At 34.8% G+C, this 21,391-nt stretch overlaps 1 protein-coding gene across 1 annotated transcript; it reads right to left on the bottom strand.

Annotated features, from left to right (window-relative positions):
• Positions 1–17,204: 17,204 nt before the first annotated feature.
• LOC104606455 (plasmodesmata-located protein 7-like) lies at positions 17,205–20,296 on the bottom strand. The gene is made up of 3 exons (XM_010271713.3): positions 19,293–20,296; positions 17,835–17,945; positions 17,205–17,696 (listed from the first exon to the last, which is right to left on the bottom strand). Exons 1-3 carry the CDS (start codon positions 20,053–20,055, stop codon positions 17,689–17,691), a joined length of 882 nt encoding a protein of 293 aa, XP_010270015.1. The 5' UTR covers positions 20,056–20,296; the 3' UTR covers positions 17,205–17,688.
• Positions 20,297–21,391: the final 1,095 nt, after the last annotated feature.

Raw genomic sequence — 21,391 nt, forward strand, 5'->3', positions numbered from 1 at the left:
TTTTATCTTTTATTTGTTTCTTAAATTTTTAATATGGTTAAACCACCGATTTTCTAGCTAACTAGATGGAAAAACAATTCCATTTTTTCTATATGTTATTTAAATTTTTAAGTTTTGTGTTCCATTTATTTTATTTATAAAAAATTATTATTTATCACATTTTTGTTTATTACAATAATATATAATATTAAGGGTGTAAAAAGATTGGGCTTTTTACAAAGAAAAAGAATGAAGTTTAATTAATTGACAAAATCGGTCGCAATTTGAAAAAAAAAAATTCAAATCAGAGAGTGCAAAATGTAAAGCTTTTTTCTGGACAAAGTTGCCCTTTTTTTCTCCTTTTCTTTTGTGCACTAAAAAATTGGTGTTCACCAATCTGTCATCGAAGATTTCTGGATCATGCATCATCACCATCACCGGGAACCAAAACTTAAAATCACCCTCCACTGATTTTAATTATCCTTTATTTGCTTTTCTGACATTTCATGATTTCTGCTATAAAAGTTGAATTTTTGCATTGCCTAAGATTTTAATCTTCTCCACTACCTTATCTTTCTAGCTTCTTTCATTATTTTTCATATAAAGTCTGGATTTGTGGGCCTCCTGAAGGAACTTGAGAGACATTGAAGCTGTTCTATAGATTAAAGGACTCATTTCTTGCCCTCAAATCGCAAAACCAAGAGAGGCTCACCGCCGGGTCGTAAAATCAGTGAAACCTATGTACAAATTCTGATTGAGAAGTATTAATGGATTATACAAAACCAATGCAAGCTCTATTTTAGTGGAAGATAAAAAGGGAGAACCTGAAATGATAATTGAGAAGAATTATATAAGAATACAAATAAAATAAAATCATCTAGAGTCTTTTCAATTTTGGCAGGTATAGTAGCAAGGTGTCAACCAGCTGGTTGGTAAGGTGTCTTGCTGGTCGTAGTGGATACTTGGGATCAAATCCCACCTGCACCTGGGTTAGGGGATGGCTAACTCCGCCATTGTGTAGCCCTTCAAAAGATATATAAAAAAAAAACTTTGGTATTGGTTCTGATGTGGCATCACTTTTTCAAGGAAATGACATTGGTTCCAAACATGGCCTAAGGAGTCTTGGTTCTGACTTCCCAATGTTTCTTTGTCAGAGGAAGTTCTTAATCCATGATGATGGTGGAGCATAACCCAAAAATCTTCGAGGAGGAAATGGGCAATTTTGTCCAATAATAAACTTTATTTTCTAAAATCATGGATTTCAACATTTTTTTTCTAAAACATCACTGATTTTATATATAAATGAAACTTCATTTTTTTTTTGTAAAAAGCCCAAACAATTATTTTTTTAATTTAATTATGATTTTATGTTTTAACCCATTAACCTAGATTGTTGAATTGCTAACCTACCACTTAAATGGAAAAGTGGCTTTATTTTTGGGTCAGTTTTAAATTTGATATTTCATTTCCATTGTTGATAAATATACTTCTTTATTATTTGTCATACTTATTTTTGTTAATATGATGAGCAGATAATATTAGAGATGTTCCTGCATTTTTTTAACAATATTTTGTTTTTTTTTTATTTTAATATTTTTATCTAATTTTAAAATTTTACATTTAATTATGACATCATGGGCTGACCTAGATTGAATTGTTGGCTTGCCACCTAAATCAAAAAACAGTTGTTTCCACATCAATTTTAAATTTTCCATTTCATTTCCATCATCGATAAAAAAATTCTTATTTATTACACTTATCTTGTTTAATATGATGGTTATATGATATTGGAGATATGCCATGGTTTTCTACATTATTTTTTATTTTTTATATTTTTATATTTTTTAAGTTTTATTTTTTTCTATGACACCATGGGTTGACCTATTTGGCATAGATGGTTTAACCATGAAAGATCAATTTCATTTTTTAGTTAATTTTAGAATTTGCATTGCATTTCCTTCATTGATAAAATAATTCATATTTATCACACTAATGTTTGCATAATATGATGAATATATAATAATAATGATGTGACCATTTTTTTTTAAATTTCTATATTTTTGTATTTCTATCTATTTTTACTTTTTTATTATTTAATTATGAAATCATGGATAGACGTTTTGACTTGGATGGTTGAACCACTAAAACTCTTTATCTTTCGATCTATTGTCAAAAACTTTATTATTTAATTTTGACATATTGGATTGACCTATCAAAACTAGACAATTGAACCACAAACTCACTACCTGAAATGAGGAAACATTTTTTTTTCCTATATGGTTTTAAATTTTTATTTTATTCCATTTTTAACATATATATTTATTTTTTTGAGAGAAGGTAAAGTATAACTGTATTGAAGAAAACTCTCTTGTTTACAATGAGATATTTATTATTAGTAAATATAATATTAGATTTGAAACCTGAAGAAAACCCTCGACTGCTAGTTTGAAAACCTCGACCAGAATGCCTGAGAATAGATTTTTGGGAGAATGACTAATCAGCCTAGATCAGAATTTTATAGCCCCAAGTACAGGGGGAATGCATCTTCACCGTGAATTGATGCCAAATTCACAGGCAGGATGTAGTTTATAGGGGGAGAGGGCTAATAGTAGGGTGGCTGGAATTCAGAATTCTGCATCGTATGTATTCGTAATTCTCCTAAGATTTTTCAAAGGCAAATTTCTTAAACATACCCTTAGAGTTTAGTTAATTGATTAAGTATTCTTACTGTTTGACTATGTTTGACTATGTTTGACTATTGTCTAATACTATCCCTACTATTTTGGAAAATTACCATTAAAGTTAAAAAATTAACGGAAGGGCTGAAATATCCGTTTAGCCCGTAAATCAAATTGAAAGCTCCTCTCGTTATTCTTTTAATAAAGGTTAAATTTTTTAAAAATATATCAAATAAGGGAAAAAACATTGTTTATTTTCTTCCTCCTACAAACCATCCATCAACGCTGCTGCCTCCGGCAACCTCCTGCAGCGCCTCCGCCCACCTCCGCCCTAGCCTTGCGAATCTCAATGATTACCATCCACCAGCGCTGCCGCCTCCGCCCCAGCCCTGCAAATGTCAATGACTACCATCCACTAGCGCCGTCGCCGCCCCCGCCCACCTCTAGCAATGCCAATCGGATGATATGAGGTGGCTGATGGCGCTGATGGAGGCGACGTTGGAGGATGGTGGTCATTGAGTTTTGTAGGACTGGGCTAGGGTGGGGATGGTTTATAGGAAGAAGAAGATGAATGGTTTTTTGTCCTTATTTGATATATTTTTTAAAAAATTAACCTTTTTAGAAATTATATTAAAAGTATTGTTTTTATTGATATTAGGGCCCAAATGTTGCCCTTATCAACTATAATCCCTAGATTTTTCGAAGGGCAAATTTCTTAAACTACCCTTATAGTTTAGCTAATTGATTAAGTATACCCTTACTGTTTGACTATTGTTTAATGCTACCCCTACTATTTCGGAAAATTACCATTAAGGTTAAAATATTAACGAAAGGGCTGAAATGTTCGTTTAGCCCTTAGGTCAAATTGAAAGCTCCTCTGGTTCTTCTTCATCTTCCTCAGTTTGTCTTTGCCACCTAGGTCTAGATTTGGGCTTCTTCATCTAAGATGAGGTGGGCAGGTATGGAGAAGCTTTGAACAGATGCAGATCTAAGCGGAGAGTGTAGAATAGCACCAGCCTCTCTCTCTCTCCCTCTCGCCCCTCCACATTCGACCTCTCTTTCTCTCTTTGTCCCCTTTGTTCTCTCTCCCTCTCACCCTTGTTTCATCACCGCCACCACTGCAATGGTGGATCCCTCCCACATCCAACCTCTCTCTCTCTCTCTCTCCCCCTCTTGCCTTGTTTCATCACTGTCGACCCCTCCACATCCATGCTTGAACCCTACAGAGTGGAGTTGTCTCTATAGGGAGTTCATCTTCTTTCTAAGGCTAATCGAATGCTTAGAAAACACTGAAGCCATGCGTCTGCAACACTGATAAGTCTAAAGCCACGTACACTACAACATCCATGAATGGTCGATTTCCTCTATGGATGGACTAGAGATTCTCTCTCCAAAAACCAGAGTGGGGTTCGGGCAATGTAGTTGGCATTGATCTTTGGACGATTGTCAATGTCTCCTTCTCCCGCCATTGACAAATTTCTCCTTCTTCTTCTTCTCTCTCTCTCATCGATCAAAATCACCACCACCGCTACAACTTCCAGCAGCGGTGATGATCTTCTTCCTCCACCCCCTTCCTCTCTTCGTTTTCCCTTTCCACCTTTTTTGTATAAATCCCATCTTAGATTTGAGAGATATACTCAGATTTGTCATTGCTAAAGCTTCCGTCTGTATAAATTATAGACCTCCATTCTTCTTTCTCTAGTGACAAAACTCCACCTAGTTACAATTGCCCTCAAGGCTCCAATTATTGATGGGTACTTTTTTTTTTGTTTATTTTTACTTGATAAATCTACTTGATTGCGGTCATCTTCTTTATTTACAATATATCAAAGCAGGAAACTATTTCATTACCACCCTTGTTTCATCACCGTCTTCTCCCTCTCACCCCTGTTTCATTATCGTTGACCCCTCCACATCCATGCTTGAACCCTACAAAGTGGAGCTATCTCTCTAGGGAGCTGTCTCTAGTGAGATTGAGGCTCGAAGAGAACCAATGAAAAGAGGGATAGCTCTTTTTGTTGTCAAGACGAATTTTCTCTTCACTACAGAGTGGAGCTTCTGGGTTTTCATTGGCAGATTGGTAGGAGGTGTCGATGGCTCTCTTGAAGAAGATAGTGAAGGAGGAGGAGAAGAAGGAGGGAGAGGGAGAGGGGTGAAGGGTAAAATTGGATTTTAAAAAAATTATGTCATGTGTGACGGAATTTTAACAGATGCTAACAATAAGGGTAGAGCTAGTCAATTGTCATAAATAGTAGGGGTAGCATTAGACAATGGTCAAATAGTAGGGATGTACTTAATCAATTAGCTAAACCATAAGGGTAGTTTAAAAAATTTGCCCTTTTTGAATTCCTAAAACCCTCAACCCAACCCATCCCACCTGATTCATCCCGATCCTAATGGGTACCCTCGACCCAACTCATCTTGACCTTTTTCCACTGATCCTAATGGGTCACTTGACCTATATTGACCTGCCAATAGAGTGGGTGGGTGGGTCAAATGGGTTGGGGTCAAGATTATCTACCCTACTCGCATTGATGGCTATACTGTCAAAAATGTCTCTTCTAAATTTTTGCTTTTCTTTGAAAATCCCATCATTTCTTTCCTCCCAAATAGTTGGTTGCATTTGTGAATCTCCAATGACACTCTCCCACTTTCCTCTTTGAAAGCCTAAAGACGAGGGATTTGTAAGACTTTCCAGATCTTTTGGGAGGGTTTTGCCTACAACCAACCAAGAAAAAAATATTCCCATACAATCACAATAAATGGGTAGGAGATTAGCAAACGGTGAGTAGACTCAAAGCTAGACAAACATAGGAATTACAAGCATGTCGCAGGAGTTGATTCTTAGGTGGAATTGGTTTGCACCAAACATCATTTTTCAATACCGTAAAAGCTGAGGAGGAAAGGGATTTGAAGAGGGAAGCACAAGTGAATGATCAATAGGGATTTGGTATCCAGGTTCTACCATGTTCAAGATTGGGGACAAAATAGACAGACTCCAAAGTCTCAAGGAGTTCATATAACTAAGCAACCAACCTCCTTAGAGAACCCAAATACCAATATACCCCCTTTGAGAGAACTAAGAGACAACTAAGCAACCTTCCCAAAATTTGGTTTTATTTAAGGACATAATCTTTTTTTTTCTCTTCTATAAATTTGCTAAAAAAAAAGGAAAAATAGTGATTTCTATAGCACATAGAGGAGATGATGATTAGCATTACTTGTTATTGATAACAAAAATGATTACCATTACTTGTCAAGGTGGTTTATATCAGAAGTTCAACCATAGAGAAATCCTTTGTTCAATGTGTCATCCATCCCCACAAATGGAGAGAGAGAGTGCAAACAAATGTGATGGGATGGAGAGAGTCAAGTTACTTATCCTTCTTAAGCTTGAAAGAAATTCTAGTTTCATTAATGTTGAAAATTGAAATCAGGCCATCCTAAATGCTCATATATGAAGAGGGGAGAAAGTTGGTTCCCATTGACCAAGAATCTCATGTTTTTTTTTTTTTTTTCAATTTTATGTAGGGACTAGGGAAAGTTTATTTTCTTGGGTATAACTTTCCTAAGTAAGTGATACCCATCTCCTAAGTGGGTAAATAACTTTCCCACATAGGGAGAAAGTTGCCAACACTTTAATGGGACAAAAATGCCCCTTTTAATAATGGATTTCTATGGTTAAAATGGTTATTTTCTTATTTACCTGAGAAATAAAAGAATATGGGTAAATGCACTTACTTAGATAAGTGTTTCCCAAGAAAAACTTACTTAGGTAATTGCATTTACCTGGATTAGTAAATTACCGAAAAGCAAGCGGGGCCTAAGAGTAGAAAGTGAGACAAATACAATATCACCTCTGCTAGAGAGGAACACCGTGTTGTAAGAGTAACAGAAATGGGGAAATGCAAAATGAAAAGTAGCTGTGGTCGTTTTACAGCTCCCATTTCTGTTGTAAGACCTTCCAGCCACCACTGCTGAGTGCTGAACACATGATGGTAGAACTGTTCATGGGCCAGGTTTCGGGCAATTTTACACTATCTCGGGCTTGCGCTTTGGACTGGGTCCATTAGAATTTTGACAAAAGTCAAGCCTAAACCCGGCCACGAACAGATCTACGTAATGGTTAAGATTCGATTAAGATTTATCAAACTAGAGAGAGAGACGAATGAACAAGTTGGAGAACAAAAGGGAAAGAGAAGATAGAAAATTCAAAATATGAAAAAATCTAATTTGTAATTTGTAGTGGATAGATGGCTTGATCCAACCTGCCCAATCCTTAAGTGAGCTTTCATTTGGGTGGTGCTTGGTTACATTGCATTTTTTTTTCCAAAAAAACATGGCATTGCATTTTATACATCTTTTGAGAAAACATTAATGGATAGTCATGTTTGGTTCCATTACTGTTTTTTTAGCGGAGCCAAGTCAGTTACCATACCTGAAAATGTTTTGAGGAAAAAAAAACATCAAATTGATATTTTCCAAGATAGGCCGATTTTTGAAAAAACGGTGATGCATTTTTTTGCCCTTTTTGCCTTTTTTTTTTTCAGAAAATGGTTAATCAAACAAGCTATGCATTTTTTATTGTTTTGAGAATATGTGGTGTATGTCCCACATGGCACTGTTTTATCAAAAAACGACAATAAAACCAAACTTCACCTTAGTAGGTGTTTGGCATTGGTGTTGGGAACATTGCATCGTGTTTTGAGAAAAACGGTGCTGGGCATGTAGAGTTGTAAGTGTTTATTTTTTGTTTGGAACCAGTGCTACCACAAATGCGTTTTTTTTAGAAAATAACACTGGTTTTGTTTGGTAGCAATGTTTTCAACATTGATCTTATTATCCAACATTCAAGATGATGCCACATTAATGCCACGTCATTGCATCATTGGCAGCAACACACCATTTTCCCAGAAAACATCAAATTTGGCGTTACTCCAAACCACACTTTCCCGATTTCCAATGCATGGTTTGGAGCAATATTTTTTTTTTGAGAAAATGGTACCAAACAAGAGGGCGTTGCTTTCAACATCATTTTCTTTGATGTGGAGCCTACATGGCACCGTTTTCTCAGAAAATGACACCGATGCCAAACACCGCCTTAATTAACCAATCCATTATTTTACTAGAGACTGAAAAAACACAACCTGATCCAAGATGTTGCATAGGAGAAGGGAGAGAAAGTAGAGAAAGTGTGTATGGGAAGTGATGCAGAGATTGGAAAAGGGAGGGAAGTAGGGGTTATCATGGGCCATATCAAGCCAATATTAAAAAGTGAAAAAATTTAGGGTTTCTAGCATATAAGGGCAACTTTTGGGGTTTAATATCAATAAAAGTAATATATTTAAAAAAATTTCAAAAATAAGTTAACTTTTTAAAAATAATATCAATAAAGGGCAAAAACATTGTTCATCTTCTTCTTCTTGCCATTTGTTCAGCAGAGCCGCTGCCTCTGCCCACCTTCACCACCGCCTCCGGCAACGTTGCCGGAGGTGGCCGGAGGCAGAGGTGGCTGCAGCGGCACTGGTGGCCATTCCTCTGCCTGCTTGCCGCCGCCGCCACCACCTCTGTCTCCACCCATCTCCGACAACATTGCAGGAGGCGGAGGTGGAGGTGGAGGTGGAGGTGGGCGGAGGTGGCAACGTTGCCGGAGGCGGCGGTGGGCGGTGGCGGGTGGCGGCGGACGGCGACTCTAGTGAACAAATGGCAAGAAGAAGATGATGGCCAGTGTTTTTGCCCTTTATTGATATTATTTTTAAAAAGTTAACCTATTTTTGAAATTTTTAAATATATTATTTTTATTGATATTAAACCCTAAGAGTTACCCTTATATGCTATTACCCCAAGGGGCCTAAGGCATTGGCCCAGGTCTAATATGGAAATTTTTGGGCCTAATAAAACTCGATCCAGATTCACTCGGCTAGTTGGAATAGGACTATAGAAACCGCCCTTCCCATCCATGATCCATCCCACGAAGAGTACCACTATTCTTATTCTTAGCAAAAGCTTTATATTACTTCGATGTCATTAATATCAATGGGTTTGGTACTTTGGTTCAATGCATGCCATCCCCCCAACAGGGGTAGCCCATCCTCCAACCTAGGTGGAGGTGGGATTCGATCCCAAGTCCCTGCTACAATTAGCAAGACATCTTACCAATCAGGTAGTTGACATCTTGCGCTGTAGGTTTATCACATAAATCGACTCATTGGCACCTCTACTTATATATTTATTGTTGCAAATAAATCTGATAGAAATTTTTGGTCCAGGTTTGGGCCTCACAGTCTAGGTCTGGCCTACAATTATATAATATTGAATATATATACATGGTGTGGTAATTCTAGATGATTATAATGATAGTAATAATGTATCCAATTTTTTTTTATAAATATGCATTTTTATTTTTTGTTTTTATATGTTGTTTGCTTTTTATTATTAATCAAGTGCATATTGCAAAATCCAAATCTGATTACATAAACACCTCATCTAAATATGTGATAATCAGATCGAGTTGTGAAGTTTCAAGTATCAATGACAGGTCTGCCTGTTTGGTTATATCCTTCATTTTATAATATTTTATCTTTTTGGTGTTTTTTTGTTCATTTATAAAAAACGTAAGATTTAAATAGAGGGAAATTGAATGAGGTGAAAAGTAGAAGTTCAATTTACAATTTAAATCTCACAATTAAATAGAGACTAAATCCAAGAATGACTATTTTAGTAAAAATAAAGTTCGACAATCTTATTTATACTTTTAATAGTAGTGTAAATATAGAATTATAGATGTGTTCAATTTTTTCTATATTTTTTTATATTTCTGTGTAAATATAATTCCGGTATATCACATTGACTTTTTGTTTAATATGATAATTAACTAATATTATATGTTTGCCTGAATGCTTTTTTGCAACACTTATGTTTTTTTATATTTTATTATTTATTTATGACATTAAATGTTAATACATTTGACCCAAAAGTTGAACTATTGATCTTTTCCAAATAGTAAAATAATTTCATTTTTGGTTAGTTTTAAAGCTCATTTTCATTATCAATAAAAATAAATCTTTTATTACACTTAATTTTTATTTGATTAATAAAAGTATCATAAATGTGTCTAATTGTTTCTAAAATTTTGTATTTTTTTGTATTTATTTCTATTTTAAAAATTTTATTACTTAACTATGACTTTATAGGTTTATCAATTTGATTCAAATGATTGAATTATTTCGCCATCAATTGGGTAAAGAATGTTTTTGTTTTTTTAGCCAGTTTTAAAATATATGAGTTTATATTGTTAAAAATATTGACATAGATTTAATTAGTACCATTTCTTGGTGAAAAATAACTTAAATATAGGATTTAATAAGAGAAAATGAGAGTTAATACTTTTAAGTATAAGACTTAATGAAAGGGGATTAAATGAGGATTAAATGGGCATTTTATTAGTCATCAAAAGTTGGCATTAAAGATAGAATGTAATGACTTTCATACCCTTTATCAAACAAAGAAATAGAGGGTAATTTATTAGAAAAATGTAAGATTTAAATAGAGGGAATTGAATGAGGTGAAAAGTAGTAGTTTAATTTACAATTTAAACCTTATAATTAAATAGGAAATAACAAAAAGAGTATTTTAGTTAATGTTTTAAAAATCAAAGCAGATCGGACGGTTGAACTGTTTTGACCCAAGAAATGGTTAGGTCACTAATTTCATTTTGGCCCTGAACCGTTATTTTACAAAAAAAAAACCCATTGAAATGGTCAAAGAACTTTTGATTTGAATAGTTTAATCATTAAAATGTTTGACCTGATTAATGGTTCTTGGGTTGCTTTCAAACAAATTCTAAATTTTTTTTTATTTATTTAGAAAATAGAAAATAGAAAATAAAAAATGATAAAAGAAACTTTCATATCTCAAAATCTTGTTTGATTATTCCCAATTGCCAAAATTAGATGGGGTTTTAAGTTATTTCATTTTGATTTTGAGTTTTCCCATTTCAGTGATTCTTTTTAAGTTATAACAATAAAAAATTGCAGCTCCAATGAAGAAATTGAAAAATTGATGCAAGAGATGATATATCAAACACTGGTCTTATATTAAAATATGAGATACACCAATGAATCAAATGATCTGAGATTTAGGAGAGATTTAGAGAGATGTAAGAAGAGGGCAAGCAGTGTTATAGAGACGGTTGAACTGCTGACTCGAAAACCGAAAGCCAAAGCGGTTCCATTTTTGGGTTGGTTTTTAAAACATTGATTTTAGTCAAAAGAAAGTTCCACAATCTTATTTATATTTTTAATAATAGTGTAAATATAAAATTATGGATGTGTTCAATTTTTTTCTATATTTGTTTTATATTTCTATGTAAAAATAATTCTGATATGTTACACTTAATTTTTGTTTAATATGATAATTAATTAATATTATACATGTGCCTGAATGTTTTTTACAACATTTATGTATTTTTTTCATTTTATTATATTTTTATTATTTATTTATGGCATTAAATGTTAATACATTTGACCCAAAGGTTGAACTATTGATTTTTGCAAAATAGTAAAATAATTTCGTTTTTGTTCAGTTCTAAAGTATGTATTTCATTTTCATTATCAATGAAAATAATTTTTTTTATTAAATTTATTTTTTTTTAATTTGATTAATAAAAGTATCATAAATGTGTCTAATTTTTTCTACATTTTTGTAATTTTCTATATTTATTTCTATTTTAAAAATTTTATTACCTAATTATGACTTCATAGGTTTATCAATTTGATTCGAATGATTGAATTGCTTAGCCATTACTTGGATAAAGAATGTTTTTGTATTTTAGCCAATTTTAAAATATATGGGTTTATATTGTTAAAAAAATATTGAGATAGATCTAGTTAGTACCATTTATTGGTGAAAATAACTTAAATATATGATTTAATAAGAGAACATGGGAGTTATTACCTTTAAGTATAAGACTTAATGAGAGGGGATTATATAAAGTGAAAAGTAATAATTGAAGTTACACTTAAGTATAAGACTTAATTAGAGATGGATTAAATACACAAATATGACCATTATAGTAGCCATTAAAGCTATAATAAAATGACTTTCATACTCTTTATCAAACAAAGAAATAAAAGATAATTTTAGCCCGAAAGAAGTTTCACACTTAAGTGTAAGAATTAAGTATACACACACACATAAGTTGCAGAGCATTGTGATTTATGACACATTTGTATGTTAGCTTCTATTAAACAAATGCCTGGATTAGCAGTTTGCAAGCAATTTCTAGGCAATGTTTGACAACTTAATGACATCGAATTGTAAAGGGTCTTATACCAAAAAAAATTATAAATGGTCCGGTTCCTAGTTTTTGAAACATTGTTTTCCAAAACACTGTTTCGAGGTTAGTACTTTTGGCTCCATTTGAAAGGAGTACAAATACAAATATGTAGAGCGCAAAAGTTTATATTTTGTATGTATTTGTACTGTACATATTTGTATTTGTACTCCTTCCAAACTGAGCCTTTAAAACAATTTCCTAGTCCAACCCTTTAAGCTCTATTTTTTAAGTGCAAATCTGAAACATATACCAATTTTCCACTTGGATCAGTTTTGCATATGTTTATTTGTCACTACGACTTGTACTCCTTCTGGAGACAAATTATAACGTTTGTACTTTTAGTCTATTTGCATTTGGTGATAATGTAAATTTTGCATCTCAAAAACTGATGCAAATTGTACCACCTTCCTCTTACCTTAGTTCTCTCTAATATAAAGTGGGGGCCACACCATATATCATCTTGTTTCCTGCCTCCCTCCCAAACTAATAAACCCTCCTATTTTCATTCTATTTCATATAAGGTGGAGACCACGTCATTTTGCTTCTTACAAACACATAAAACAAAGTTAACCAGAATAATTGCCGCATCATTTACACCAGTGCAAATCAAATTCCCACAACAAACAGAGACTAGTGAATGTTCCCCAAAAGAAACAAATAATTGCTAACCAACCTCCATATAATACGCAGACATCATTTCTTAAATTACCCATCATTATCTCCATCACACTCATCAAACAGTGTGTCTGCATAATAGTGAAAAGAAGAAAATCTTTGTGAGGTTTTCAGATCAATGTTGCTTAACTACCAAGGGAAAAAACACACAGAATGAGCTGATATCTTCAATGTCACGCTTGTTGATGGAGACTGTCTCACCATTCTATTCAATCACCAACAAGGAATCCTCACACCTCATCTGCAACTATAACAGTGCATTTTTGTGGCTTTGATTGAGTCTCTTACCTGTTTTGATAATGAGATAAGGGGAGATACTACATCTTACTTTGTTTTTAATAGTACTAGAATGCTCTACATTTCTATAAGTTCAATTAAAGATTTTTTTTTTTAAATCAAACAAATCAGAAATTAATTTACTTAAAATGGGGTAGTTTAAATTAATAATCCAATGTTTTATTCGAAATTGGTCAAGGATAACAATGGAATGCTCATAAAGGACACTGATCCTTGATTTAACACGTTGAAGATTAAATTAGTCCTGTTTGATGCTAACTACAATTTGTAATCACTATTAACTGTAGATATAATTAGATAATGAAAAGGGTGATATGAGGAAGGCACAACCTCTCCTGGCTCCCCAACTCAGTTATTAACTTATTGTTTTGTTTGGGGAATCAGTTAATCACAACCAGTCTTGGGATTCATTTGATAACAGCTGAATTGGTTGAATTGAATGGCTTATTATTTGTCTTTTAGTGGATAAAATAGTTATATCTAATAAAATATTTTGGGGGTATATATAAAGGAATCAGCCCAACAAACCATTCAGAAATTAAGGGGCTAACAACCTACTTAATGGCTTGTTTGCTAAAGAGAAAGCAATAGGCCATTAGTTCAGCTACTTCAGCATTTATTGAACAGCCCCTTAATTATATTCATTTTGACAGATTCCTATTACTAAACATTTTATAACAAAAATAAATGTAGATAGAGTAGTTTTTTTCTTTTTGAATAAATATATAAAGATAATTCTACAGATATACTCTCATATAAAGAAAAGAAAAGAAAAAAAAACTCTAAGCTGCGTATGATTAATGCCTTTATACCAGCTTGAAGGGGATAATTGTGAGAATTATCATATTAATTAACTATAGAATCATAATATGGTCAAAATAACAAAAGAGCTTGCAGAAAGCAAATATGATTGATGTCCTTACACCAAACTTACACGACTCTAGCAACATTTTTTAAAGACCACGTTAAATTTTGAACCCAAGAAAGCGCCGATGGAGATCGAAAAGAATATTCTACCAACGTGGCTTTCTATTTCTTTTCCAACATCGATCTCCTTTTTATTTAATGCTTTCTGCTTCTTTCTTAGTTTATTCACTGACCATGATTTGATCCAGTTTTATGCCTGTACGAGAGATATTCGTGGCTTTTTTTAAGTACACAGGGGAGTGGTAATGGTTAGGGATGTTTATGGGTTGTGTTCAATATGGGTTCGGCTTGATCCAAGCTCGATTCAACTAAAAGGCAAGAAAATATCAAACCCGCCCCGCCCCATATATATAGTACATTTGTACTTAATCAAACCTATATATACAAAAATTTAAATGATGCAATGATGATGGACCGGACCGGGTTTAATATGGGCCCATTTCAACCTGAATCCACCCGAAACCCGATAGGGTTGGGTCAGATTGGGTTAGGGTTGGTGCGGGTTTAGCACTTATCCGACCCATTGACATCCCTAATAATCATAATTCAGCATTCCAAGAATATTATTATTTTTTTATATATATTTAATATTCCAAGTTGTACCTCATTCCATTCATACTTCATCAATTAATCATTGATGAATAAAGTATACATTATCAATATTAATCGCTTAAAAAAACTGCTTTCGGCATTTTAGAGTTGTCCCTTCATATGTCTTCTTTCAAATGTGGAATAAATTAAAGGAGTGCTACAAAAAAACTCTCATCAACAAATGTGCATGAGGACAATGCACCAAAAGATGTGAGTGTCCTATTCTTTTCATATTTATTGACAAAAATGGCCTTAAGTGGCTAAATAGTGACTACTCAAGTTTCATTCATGGTTTTCAAAACTGGATCGGACTAGATGGTCGGACCAGAAAAACCGAGAATTGGTCAGGTGACTGATTTTGATTTCCCTAAAATCGGAAATTTGTTCAAAACCGTTGATTTTGGTCAGCAAACCATTGACCTGGGCGGTTAACCGTTCGAATGGTTTTAACCATTTATTTTTTATTATTTTTTTTGTCAAAACAGGCCGATCATTCGACCCAATAACTGGACCCTGACTGGTTTGGTCTCCGGGTCATTTTTAAAAACCATAGTTTCATTAGTATTTACCAGAAATCAACTTTAGACCAGCTCAAAAATAAATCTGTTTCCAAATTCAAGTTTACCCATATAGAGAAAGATACGATTTCAATTCTTCTTGGAGAATTATTGATCATAAATAATCCTCAAAGCTGAAATATGTTTACACCAAGGATCAATGGTTCAACCATCCAAATTTATAGGCCATTGAGTGAACCAATAGTGTTTTATAATATAATATAATATAATATAATATAATATAATATAATATAATATAATATAATATAATATAATATAATATAATATAATATAATATAATGGGTTAGAGGTTGAACCAAACCGGGGTTATAATCACATCAATGGGGTCACCAGTCTAACTGGCCGAGTCAATGAAGGGTTAAAAACATTGCCTAGAATGAGCTCGAAACATGATGATATAGTGTTTTCAGGACCGATGCCCTCTCACTTATGTAAGAGTAAGAGAAGTGGATTTTGGTCCAAAAAAATTTATAAAATTATATAATGTTTTCATGCTCGAAACACGATGATACATTTTTAAATGTATAACATATATTGATTCGATGTATTAATTCTTAGGTATCAATTCTAATGGGCAACTATAACCTGAAACTATGCAATCAAAGCAAAACTAAGAGGGCATTTTGGTCCAAAAATATAAAATATTAGTGAAAAAAGAATATTTCATGGGCGTTATCTTGGGAAGGAAGGAAAAATGAGTATGCACAATCTTTTTCCCATACAAACAAAGGAGTTTGGGACCTATCCATAAAGCCTTTTTCTAAATTCCCATACAGATAAAACTTCGAACCTGGATAAATGGTCTCATTTAAAAAAAGAAAAAGAAGAAAAAAGCAAGTCTATAAAGTTACCCTGAGAGACAGCTAGGGTTGATCTTATTGCCTTTCTCCATAACAGACCTAGGAACATACAATTGGTCCTACCAAGAATGGTCTAGTGGTAACACCTTTGTAGTTTTAATTTGCAAATTTTGAGATGCAAAATTTGCAATGCCAATGAGTGTAAATGTGACAAATAACAATTTTTATACCAGATACGATTACAAATCATTATTGCAAACAAATAGAAACAAAACTGAACTGGGTGCAAAATTTATATCTATCCGTTTCAAATTTGCATTGCAAACAAACGGAGCTTCAGCAGCAAAGAGGTGGTACTGGGGACTTAGCCATCAGGCCACCTTACATTATATCAAAAGCTATCTCTTTGATGGCTTCTTTTAAATCTATCTGAAATCTAATTGGTGGATCATGTGTAAAAGTCATGAAGAAAATGCCATCCATCTGCTTAGTAGCTGCAAGGATGCTTGTTTTTTATGGTTGTTCTTCTTTTATTTGTTTACAAGATTTTTGTTTGTACCTTCTCAACCTTATGTAATTTTCTCTTGCTGGTCATCAATTGAGGATGGAAAGAAGACAATGCTTTTGTGGAACATGATACTTTGCAGTTTGTTGAGAATATATATAATTCAGAGGGGGAGAAAAATGAAGACTTTTGAAGATGAATTTACAAGTTATTAATTAATTCAAGGCTCATGGTAGATATTTGTTCATCTTTATTGTACTGGTCCAAATCAATTCAAGACTTTAATAAGGTGGAAGTTTTCTTTTTATTTATAATTAAAAAAAAATCAGTGCTTGACTCACCTTAGTGTGTCAGAGAGAAAGAGAGAGAGAGAAGGGAAAAAAGAATTAATTTGAAATAACATATTTAAACTATTCGTCAATAGCTCGAGTACAAAAAACTTGCATTCACATTTTTTTTTTTTTATGAATATGTTACATTGCATATTGCATGAATCCTTTTTGACCACTCAAACATTCAGCAATGATTTTTGTTAAAATATTCAAATAAAATCAACTACAGAAAATATTTTCAATTCAAGTAGTGTTAAAAAGATGTTAGGTAGTTTGGTGGTAGTTTCAATTCAAGTAGTGTTAAAAAGATGTTAGGTAGTTTGGTGGTAGTTTCCTTGAGCTTTTGATAGCACACATTTGGTATCAAAACTGAAACCCATCAGTGAAAGCTTACATAGCAAACAAAAACAAAATGGAAGGAAGTAAAATACAAAACCCATCTTATTAGTTGTGAGGCTCCAAAAAGAAAAAAAGAATCAACTAGATCCATCACCGTCTGCACAAATTAGACTGAATCACATTATTAAATTGATAATAGATTTAGAGAACAATCAGGTTGTACCATTGATTTTTGGGATAAAACCAAGCTTCCCAACCCTGAATTATGGACAAAGTAATAAAGTGAAGGCCTACAAAGACCAGGATGATATGACGATGCACCTAATCACCTTCTAAAAGAATTTGCATTTGTTTCTGCACAATGGACAACAACTTTGCAAAGTGGGGTGAGGAGAGTGGAATCTTGGCCTCCTGCCTTTTTATCTTTCTAGCTTTCTCTTCATTTGTTCCAACATACCTTTCTAAACACATCCTTTCCATCTTCTTTTTAGAGTCTCCTTTTATAGAAATACAAAAGAAAGTTCAAAAAAGATAAAGAAGGAAGAAAAATAGAAGTCGAGAGAGAAAAAAAAAAGTGAAGCAAAAGAGCCACCAGAAATCGCCGGAGTCAAGTGCAGTTTCCGGCAATTACAATTCCCACCTGTATCAATTTATTTACCTGCATAACAATTACCATATCCATTACATGGTGAATTATTATTATTATTATTTTTTTATTTTCCTAATATATTCATTTCAAAGCCTTATGAGTGTGTAAACATTAAGAGAGAGAGAGAGAGAGAGACAGGGGTCTTACCTTTCTCCCCACACACCCTTCTTAACAGAGAAGCAAAGATGATGATTAAAGCCACCCCAGCCAATAATCCGATAATAATTGCGAGAGTCTTTCCAGTCTCATCAGATGAATCTGTTGTTCATCATAAGATAAAAATTCATACAAAAATATATATTGAGTCAAGGCATTATAATTATTTTATTAGTGAGGGCATCAATGGTCAATACCTAATATAAGTAGGTAGTTAGTTGGTAATGGTAAGTGACTTTAGTGCAAATTGACTAAACTTCAAACAATTATAGATATACTAATTCTAAGTCAACTTGCTTTTCTGACCATTACAACACATCACCACTAGATTCTTTACTTGTGGTTGCAATGAGACAATAATTCATGGTAGGGCCTTGTTTGTTGATTGTTCCTTCACATGGTAACCAATGGTACTGATGAACAAGTGATTTAGTAAGAAACAAGGAACCCTTCTTTGTTTATTAGACACTAGAAAAGTCTAAGCAGTTGTGACAAGAAGGTTGTTCTTGAGTAACAATCAGACTTGGTTAACACCATGCCTTTCAATCACTTGTATAGAATTTGAGGGGTGGAGCGTCAGCTCTCATCTTTTCTTTCTTGCGGTACAACACCTGTCACCTTTTCATTGGCCATACAATCTAAAAATAGTATTGATGTTATGTAGGGATGTACTATACAATTCTTTTTTGCCCTATCCTCTTATCTTGATCACAATCTTTCGTTCTCTACTTCTCTTAAAATTGCTAAGTGCAACCACTAACCACGGTAGAATGGGTCCCCATTAGAGGGTGTCTTATCGGATTCACATCTCCGCCCCACAGCACATCTCCGCTGTGTAGATAACATCATCGAAAATGATACTGTCATTGGGAGATGTTCCCAATACACGGTGAGATGTGCTGTGAGGCGTTCTGGGGTCTTGACCTTATTGCTTCCTTCCTTACTCCAAACTCCAAAGTCACCAAACACTGATTTGTTGATGGGTCTTGACCTTCTAAACGAATGAAATTGCCAAATGGCAAATTATGGCCCGACCGGTTCTTGGGTCTTGCTTTTCCCAACTGACTAATTCCATTACCAAACGTTTGGAAAATGAAAATTCAATCGCAATACGAAGGTATTTTTGTAATTATGTAATGCACCGCAAATCAAAACCGCTGGTAATTGGTGAAGTTAAACACAACAAAACACACACACACACAAAAAAAAAAAAAACCAACTTACAAAATCATCTTGGATAATCTGAATTGACCAGAACCACCCTGCAAATGACTCTTCTCGTTTACAGGGGTACCGGTAAATTCGAAATCTATTCAAGGAGTTTCCAGTAAATTTCCACTTAAAAAAACACCTATGCTCTCACTTAAATTTGTAATCAAATTAAACCACCCAAAAAGTAATAAAACCAGAAAACCAGAAACCACCATCCATGGCAGTAAAACCGCTTACCATTTTTGGCCTGAGAGTAGTAATAATTCCCAGCGCCACCACCACCACCGGCAGCAGCAGGACTGGTTGAGTACCTGGCGTAACACTTGCCCAAGAACATGTCGCCCGAAAAAGCCGTGCCACAATCACTTCTCAACCGTCCGATCGCCTGAGATAAGCAATCCTGACACTCGCTTGCACTCAGGTCCCCCACACACTGCGCGATCCCCTGAACGTCCTCGGACCCGCCTACCCTATAGGGCCCACCTCCGCTGGTCAGACTGGCCAGAACCGCATCTCTCCGGCTCATGACGTCAGGATTATACCCAGTCGACGGCCCACACTTCTTCAACACCACGGTCTTGTCTTCTACGCCCAGGAACGTCGTGTTATCATACTTGATGAAGCAGCCCTGCAGCTGCAACGCGCCACCGCACGAGTCGAAGCAGAGGACGCCGAGTTGTCTCACGGCGCTGGCGATGCACTGGGAGCAGTCCGGCATGGAGAGGTCGCCCCGGCATTGGTAGAGACCGTAGACGACGTCGTGTGAGTTGGAACTCGTGACGGTGAAGTTGTTGTAGGCGGAGAAGGTGGCGGAGTTGACCAGGGAGGTGATGAGGGAGTTGAGGTTGGTCTCGTAGGCTGAGGCCGACGCGTATTTTAGCTGCGAGCAGCCACCGTAGATGAAGGTGTCGGTGGCCGGACTCGACGGACTGGGGAGAGTCGACAAGGTGAGAAAGAGAGTAAAGAGAGAGAGAAGCGGATGAAGCTCAGCCCGAGCCATCGTCGTCTCAGTCTCAGTCTGTTTGTTCAATTTGGTCGGTTTCTCTTCGTTTTGAGAAGGAACGAGAGAAGGGGTAGTAGTAGACTAGTAGTAGACTTATGAGAGACATTTGGGTGAGTATGGACCGTTGGATGTGAAGGGCTAGGAAACATTGAGCACAATGAAACATATAAACATTCTCTCCAAGAGATTTTCTGACAAACTCTTCGTTGCTTCGGATTGAACTTACGTACAATGGTTAATAAACTTGATTTCTCGTTGGAGTTTTGGACTGGAGTGTATCTGCATGTATTTGATCGAAAGTGATCAACCAGTGGGCTAGTGGGTCCAGCTTGTAAGATACGAAATTTATTCTTTTTCCGTGCATGGACGGTGGGATCTACTTTAAGTGGGACCCAGGATGGAGCCCACGGATCTTCCTTGTAAATGGACTGCAGGACGATGGTACCTTCGAATGACGGAAATGCCCATGAGCAGCTTGGGAGAGCAGATAGAACGATAGAGGGTGTTACTGTCTAAAAGAAGTATGACTGATGTAGGATCAGTTTGGCTACGTAAGTCAAGGAAATTTCTAGAAATTTCATGTTATTAGTGTGAGGTACCACTTTTTCTTACTTCATCTCTTGATTGCTTTAGGCCCCAAGTTGATTCCAGAGAATGTGAGTTGACTACTACATCTCTCTGTTTAGAGCTGTTATTAATGCCAGGATACCTAATGGGTCGGATTTACCCGGTCGAGCTGAACCGATCAATTTACTATTTATTTATTTTTGGCTTAATGGAGTTATACAACGGGATGTATAACTCCCGTTGAGAAAGGATGGAATGAGAAATGATGAGATAGAAAGAAATATATATTTTTTTCATTTTGTATCCAATGTCTGTTTTTTAAGAAACAATTATTATTTTTTAAGAAAATTTAATAAGAAAGACCCACAACGATACTGACCCATAACAATACATCCCAATGAACAGAGAGATCTGAAAGACAATTATTCAAACAATCATAAACAAAGACCCATAAGGATACCAATTGAAGAATCATTACATTCAGACAGGAGAGGCAGGGAATAAGTAGATCAAATATCCATAATGATAAATCTGGAAAAAAGAGGGAGCTCTTACCTTCCCGCAATTGAATGGAAATACTTGAACCCTATGGACAAAAAAAGTGGATAAGCATGTTAGATCTATAATGTATACACGCAAATATGTAAAAAATAAGCTTCATACCGTCGGAAACAATGGTGTTTAGTCGGTGAACGACTGTGTATTACAACCGATGGGAAAGAGAGTGACAAAGCCAAAAAGGGGAAGAAAATAATCATCTAGGTTT

Source organism: Nelumbo nucifera, chromosome 3 (genome assembly GCF_055504915.1).
Source record: "Nelumbo nucifera cultivar China Antique chromosome 3, China Antique-T2T, whole genome shotgun sequence".
In the NCBI taxonomy this organism is placed as follows: domain Eukaryota; kingdom Viridiplantae; phylum Streptophyta; class Magnoliopsida; order Proteales; family Nelumbonaceae; genus Nelumbo; species Nelumbo nucifera.